Source organism: Parasteatoda tepidariorum, chromosome 3 (assembly GCF_043381705.1).
Source record: "Parasteatoda tepidariorum isolate YZ-2023 chromosome 3, CAS_Ptep_4.0, whole genome shotgun sequence".
Taxonomy (NCBI): Eukaryota; Metazoa; Arthropoda; class Arachnida; order Araneae; family Theridiidae; genus Parasteatoda; species Parasteatoda tepidariorum.
The window spans coordinates 43,203,808-43,211,538 of record NC_092206.1 but is presented as its reverse complement, the minus strand read 5'-3'; the positions used below and the strand labels follow the sequence as shown (position 1 = coordinate 43,211,538).

Here is a 7,731-nt window from a genome sequence, read left to right as displayed (position 1 = left end):
TTAGCGCGCCAAAACGGGGGTGCTTTAAAAGCGACGCGAGCAACATCTGCCACGCTTTCAGAAGCAGTAATTTCGTCAGGCATTTTGTTTATATGAGCGAGTCAGAGAGCAAAAAGTAAAAGGCATGCACAATAAATCACAAATTTAAATTTCTAATCGAAGTATATCAAACATAAGTTAATAAATGCATTTTGAGAAAGAATGCAAAATACAGTTGAAGAATACTTCATTTTAAATTAAAATTATTGTAAGTGAAGTTGAAACTAATTAATTGTATTTCTTATACTCTAATTAAAAATTCATTGCTTTTCACACATTGTAATTGAAATTTATAGTAAATTAAGATTAGAGTAACAAAGTTTACGAAATTGAAAAGTAGTTATTAAATGTCAAATATAATGACAGAATATTTTAAAAAGTTCAATTAACTTTATAGAAATATTAAAAAATTTGCATTATCTTAAGCATTTATAAATTTAAATTTCATCTAATATTTGAAATAAATGACCATATTTACGTCGTAGAATAAGCTTACTGAACGCCAGTTGACACCACCATGAAAGAAACACATTCTATTTGCAGACTATACGTGTTCTATGTCCAAACGGGTCACCACTTTTAGGCCCCCGTGTCTTCGAGGGTCTATTGAACGTTATGTATAAGGAAAGAAATATCATTCATACATAAACTAAATTTATTAACTAAAAACAAGAACACAACCATCTGGTTTGACGGCCGAGAATGAAAAGGTAAAACTGGAAAAGTGAAAAACCAAATTACAACTCAGTTGTCAACGGAACGTTGCCAACGGTGTTAAATAAATTTAAAGCTTTAAATAAAGTTAGGTGAGGCTAGATCTGTAGCTCACCATAGTATCGGAATTTGTATGTTAGTTTGATTACAGTAATATATCATAGGTTAACTTAAAGTTTTATTTCACAATACTTTAAGAAAAAATAATTTTTTTTGTTTACATTGTTAAAGTAGATTTTGAAGCTAAATTTGATGTTTTCCAAGAAAAATGATTCAAAACATTTTACTTTGCAAATGTTAATTTTTTAAACAGACATTTCTTTTATAATTTAAAGTTGCATTTTTTTCATTCACAATACTACACATAATCTTTTGTACCATTTATATAGTACTGAGGTTCTATAAAATATTTTAATCTTATCATTTTGTTCAATTGACACATTTAGGCACAAAATTTAAGGATACAGGTGATAATTGGTAATGTAATTTCTTATAAATACTTTCAAACAAGACTAGAAAAACTAAAATAAGAACTAAGAATTGAGTCTTGAATATGAACTGAAAATCTGTGAACTTTGATTAACTATATAAGTTTTTAGTTACTGGTTGAGACAGTAACTATAAGGTTTAACTAAGCTGTACCAATTTTCTTTAATTCCATCACATGCTAAAAAAAGGAACATCAGCGCACTCAAATAAAAGAAAAAACTACATATTACAAAATTTTTTTGATTTTCGACTGGTGATGATAACATGAACCCAGCTTTCTTGTTTTTCTTTGCGGAGAAGCTATTCATTAACCAGTAACTTATTAGACAAGTTTATTTCCATTGAAGCATGAAATAAGACTGGAAAGATAGAAAATTGTGCAAATTTTCATATCATATGATATTAAGTATATTTTCATATCGAACATTGTTGCAAAAATCCAACTAGTATGTCATCTTTTTACACTCTACTGATAGGATTTGAGATTCTAAATAACTAAATAATCAACACACAATTAGTATAACCAACAATCAGTTCTATGCAAGAGGTTCTGTAACAATTTTGTCCAATAAGAGGAATTAAATAATAAAAATTAATTTTTTAAAACCTTCCATGAAATATTTCATTTAACATTTTTGAAAATGTAAGCATTTTTCAAGTTTTAAAACATACTAGCACTTGCAGAATTCATATAGAACATTAGCATATTTAAAAGGTGTAAGTTTTTGTTCAAATAATATATAAAAAATATTTTTTGTCAGTAGTGAAAGAGTGTAATAATCATTAGAGTTATAACATTACTTGTAGTGGAACAATTTTGGCAAGTGTAACTAGTGACATCTCTAGAATCAGAATCATCAGCTGAATCTTCACCTTCATCACTACCAGAACTTCCCTCAACTAATAGGAGAAAAAAAAATTGGAATGATAAAAAATAAATAAATAATTTGACAAAGACAATTGCAAATTGAATACTCAGTCATTAATGTAAGATTTTTTAAAAAAAAATTTATTCTATGATCGAATACATAAATCAGTTTATACTAAAAATATTAATTCAAATGATTATTACAGTTTTTTAACAATGATAATGTAAACTCGATCATAATTGCAAGGATTTTTAAAAATTAATTATACAATCAAATGCATAAATCAGTTTATCAAATGCAAATAATTATTACAATTGAAATAGTATTAATTACCAAACAATATTTTTTTGTTTAAAATTGAGGTTTGCATAGGAATTGATTAAAATACTTTTCATAGAAAGGAAAGTATGAGAAATATACTTATTTTGATAAAATACAATAGAAAAGTGACTCTATAAATTATCTTTATCTAAATTCCAGATATTAAAACCAGATAAATAATGTAAAAGAAGTTAAGTTTTTAGTAAAACATTGCCTTTGGTAATTTTTTTAAACAGCTGAATCAATGTTCCACTCCGTGTAATTCTGAACCTAACCCAGAAGACAAGGGAATGCTTAGATCAAGCATTGGGAAAGAGAAGCCTTCCAGCGAAGAGAATTTTTTGATGGAAATAACCTGAATTTGCATTACATGGAGAGAAACACCATGAAAACCTTCCAGGGTTAGTCTAAAGGCAACACATAATCCATATGCCATTGAGAATGTTTTAACTGCGGTTGGTTGCAAGCTGCGAGAAGAATTCATATCAACCAGTTGCTGCCAGGATTTAAAACTGAGTTACTTTATTCAGAAAAATAAAGTAAGAAGAAACCATGGCTTGTATTTGGTTTCTCAAGTAAAATTAATATTAACTTTACTTAAAGAGATATGCATATTGAGCTTGTTGATTTCATTTTAAAAGCGTTACACTAATTAGGTTCCTAATGGTAGAACATGCTTTGAATCTTTTTTAATGGTCATACATGTATTTTACTTGTATGTATTTTCAAAATATAAAGCGCATTTAAAGCATACATTTTATCAACACAATAAAAGTAATTTTCCCAACCTTTAAAATAATTTAAGAATAAAAACAAACTTATTTTTGATTTGATGAACACATTAATTCTAATAATACTAAAGTTAACTTTTACTTGTTACTCACAAAAACAGGTCAGTTGTCTCTACGTTAAGCAAAATATTATAATGAACTCATTTATTAAAAAGTTATATTTGTTCTTGCATACTTTACATTTGAAAGGATCAGTTAATACTTGAAAAATTTTAATTGAGAGTGAAGTTAAATTATTTAATTTAAGAAAACTTTCTTTTTTGACAGGGTTGCCAAAGAAAAAAATGAACAAAATAGTAGCTTTTAGTAACCTAAAGCATGAAAATAGTTGCCAAAAACTATGAAAATAGTTGCCTAAATAAGAACAAAAATTTTTCATTAATAAGATTAAAATTTTATAAATGAATTATCATATACGATGATCAATTTAGTAAAGTTGGTGACAAATATGATAATTTTTATATAAACGTTAGTGTTTTAGCATTGAATCTTTATATAAAAAAATAGTTATTTGCAGAAAATTAAATACTTTTAATTATTAGAATTCATTCAAAATAGACTTTTTCTAAATTTTTTAAATCAAGCAGAATTTTGTAGTAATAACTGTTGAAAAGGCGGTCAAGAAACAAAATAAGACTTAAAATGGAATCTGTGCAAATTAAGCGCATTAAAGAGTGATGACTCAAACTTCAACAGTTCAATGATTTAATATTTTTTATTCTTTAAGAAAAAATTCATTGTGCTCAGAAGCTCTTGCAGGCTGCAGGTTGTCAACCCTATTAATACTAAAAAACATTGCTATGAATGCAAAAAAGTCTCCTAATAGTTTCCTTTTCTAGAAAATAGTTTTTTTTTTTTTTTTTTAGCTTTTTCAGGCAAGAAAAGTTGCCAAAGTCGCCTCAGGCCGAAAATAGTTGCATTTTAGTCGCCTGTGGCAACCCTGTTTTGATGATTTAATGAGACATTTTTACAAGCGCGAGTTTCATTCAAATCTTAAGTGTAATTTTTTAAAAATAAAATTATAAGACTTTTTTAAAACATAATTAGTAAAAATCAAAACTTTTTACAAATTGTTTTGATAATTCTTACTGACGATTTGGCAAAATATATAATTTGATTACTTGTAATTTTTTTAAGCTTAATTAACAGTGTTAGCTTGGATATGATAAAACTGCAGGTTACATTTTATGAATAAAAGGTTTAAAACTTACTAAAATCATTAGATGCTGGTCTGCTTTGTTTAACAGGACTAGGCTTTATACGACGTAAAGTATTTTGACGACGATTACGTCTATGTGTACGAGATGTAACAGCTCCAGGGGATTTCTTCCATAGATAATAGAACTCAACTAATTCAGCCTAATTTTTTAGAGAATATAAATAAATTTTCAATGCTATAAAAAGTGAAATTAAACTTTTATTGCATAAAAAGAAGAATTATTGATATGCATACAATGGGAATAAAACATAAATTGAATAATTACCCCATTATCTATAAAACACAAAAACATTATTACCGTTTCTTTGTGTGGCAGTAATTCTTTTCGTATTTTAAAGAAGTTTTTGCCATACTGTCTTAAACCTTTCACAAATCTTTTCTAGAAGAAAATTCATGTTTTAAAGAAATTTAATTGAATTTAAAGTAGTGATAAAATAATAACAATTTAAAAACTTACAATAAAACAATAAAGATATTAAAAAGAAAACACCAAGAAACATGACAGCATGATATATATGCATTTAATAGAAAAATGTTTACTTGTTCTTCCTCCTGCCATTTCTTTTCAATGCCAGGTGGAATCGGATTTTTCACTAATGCTTGCAAGGCTTTGCCAGTATCATAACTACTTTCATGCAACTAAAATAAATAAAATAGTTTCATTAAGTTTAGATCAGCAAAGCTAACAAAATTTATAATAGTTATGCAACAGATATCAATTTGGCTAGAAAACAGGTATCCACATATTGCCAGTATACTTTTCTTTCTTCTGATCTTTACTCTTGTCTTTTTCTAGAGATTTTCATTTTCCTTTTTCACCTTTATCAAAAGCGATTAAAAAAATACCTTTCTTTCTTTTTCCTTTTAATCAGCAGTATATACAATGGGAAATTATACAAAGAAGTACAGTTAATTTAGGAGAAAAAAACCGAACTGAATTGTACCAAGGAATGCTGATTGATTGCCATTTTTGTTTCATTTTAATTTACCAATCATAAATAATGACAAAAGGGCTTAGTCCCCTAGTCAGTTTTTATTATGCGTATTTATTTATTTATTTACTAAAAAATATTAACCAAATGTTTTTTAATAATGACATAACACTAGAATGGCCACACCGGTCATTTTGACCGTAAAACTATTCGGAAATTTTTTTCCGGCTATCACCAATATTTGTAGATTTTTTCTAAATATTTATAAACATCACCCATGAAAAATTTTGTTCATTCATCTTTATTAATTTCTTTGTAAAATTACATCATATCTAAAATGGCCAACAAGGCCAAAATAACCAGTTTTAAAGATTTATATTTCTTTTGCTTTAAAATTAATTATTCTACATTATCAAATGATTGGGTGTGAAGATTAGAGAGAGACACACCTATTTAAAAGAGACATACACATGAGTGAAGCTTTGGAATGATTATATTGTCTTTCTTAAAGGTGTTCAGACTATTGACTTTAAACCAAGAGTTTGTGATATGCTTATAGTTTTGTATCCTAGTTAAAAATTAAATAGCCACTAGCCCAAAAGCCTTTTATCGAAAAGACAATATACTACTGTGTATCTAGAAAGTCTAAATGGGCTAGTATGGCTTTCTAGATTTTTGTTTGAGATTAGATTGATAGGCATCTTAACTAGTACTATTGATCTTACAAGAGACAGTTTAAAGACCAGAGTGACCCCTCCTAGATTTTGATCAATTAAGCATCTAAAATCAATGGAATTTTATTTGATTTGGTGTATGAAAATATTTGAAGAAATGCAACATAAGACTTTTCAATTATACATAATTATGAGTTTTATTTAAATAATTCAGTTTTCTTTTCTTCTTAAATAATAATAATAAGTTCAAATACCTTAAATTCTTTTTTGAAACTGGGATAACTTATACCAAACCCACTTATGTTATGAGGTACCTACCAAAATACTTTAAGGGCCCCTTCTGTCATTCTAGGTAATAAGGTTCTATATATACACTCTTCTTTCCTTTATTTATGTCACACAAGAGCTGTGCAATGTACTATTGGCAAACGCCTGGGTAACATCCTGGAGGATGATCCAGAGAAGATATAAATATGCCATATCCCATTTTACAGGGAGGACACATTCACACCACATTTATCCATCCGCTGATTGTAATTTATACCTGAACCAGAGTAGGATCAATCTGCGATCCAGTTTCCCCAGAGGTATTGATTTGTTATGAGACCTTGCTACAGGGATGAGAGTAGTCAGAAAGTAAAAAAGAGGAAATCCAGAAAAAAAAAATTATATATATATGTATATATAAACAAAAATGTGCGATTTTTAAACTTGTAAACCATGTGAATATAAATCCCGATATGAGACTTTTAAATCACGTAAATATGAAACTCTACATTGAATTAAAAAAATGCAAAAATACAAATCATGATTTTTTAATTTTTTGATCACGATGCATAATTTTTAAATCGTGTGATATTACAACCACAAAAACGAATCACGATATTGGATTTTAAGCTCGCGTGAATACGAATTGCTACATAGGGCTTTAAAAGCTCGTAAATACAAATCGCAATATTGATTTTTTAAATCTCGTAAGTGAGAATCGCAATGTACAATATTTAAATCACCTGAATAAGAATCGCAACGTTCAACTTTTAAATCAAGTAAATACGAAAATCGAGATTTGATAATAAAATCGCGATTTTAAAAATGCATAAATACAAAACACGATATTGGATTTTTAAATGTTGTAAATAAGAATCGCAATGCGCAACTTTTAAATCAGGTAAATACGAAAATCGATGATTGATATTAAAATCGCGTGAATAAAAATCGAGATATTTGCAGAGTCAGGACTTGTGATTTCTAAAAGGCTTGTTTGTATTATTTTTGTTTAGACATAATAAATACAAATTCACAAGATTAATTGAATGAGCAAATAAATATTTTCACCGCAAATCCACCTCTATTTTTCCACTCTTTTTTGTTTGTTTTCACGCCAGAATACAAGAAGCAGCGGCGTCTGAATTACGAAAATACGAGCTATCCAGCCGACTGATAAAAAATACGGAAAATCTTATTTTCTGTGCGTGAAATAGGAGAAAATAGCTAAAATAAGTAAAAATGCGGAAGGGTCAGCAGCTAGGGCATAGATTGAATTTTCTGTTTATCTTTGAAAATCGTAAATAAATATAATTATTTCACTTCAATGACTGAATTTTAAAAAAAACGGGATATTTATTTAAAAAAACGAAACTTTTAGAGAATCGGAGTTTTTGATAAAAAGGCTGAAATTCGAGA

At 27.8% G+C, this 7,731-nt stretch overlaps 1 protein-coding gene across 4 annotated transcripts in view; it reads right to left on the bottom strand.

Moving 5' to 3' along the window:
- The window catches only part of LOC107448448 (arginine-glutamic acid dipeptide repeats grunge), a 48,060-nt gene that overhangs the window by 26,581 nt on the left and 13,748 nt on the right, over positions 1-7,731 (bottom strand). For all 4 annotated transcript variants that reach the window (XM_043050550.2, XM_016063636.3, XM_043050555.2 and 1 more), the window contains exons 4-7: positions 4,983-5,081; positions 4,741-4,821; positions 4,435-4,582; positions 2,044-2,142 (exon numbers count right to left, since the gene is read on the bottom strand). In XM_043050550.2, coding sequence (XP_042906484.1) covers positions 2,044-2,142; positions 4,435-4,582; positions 4,741-4,821; positions 4,983-5,081 — 427 coding nt within the window. The remainder of the gene's footprint in view (positions 1-2,043; positions 2,143-4,434; positions 4,583-4,740; positions 4,822-4,982; positions 5,082-7,731) is intronic.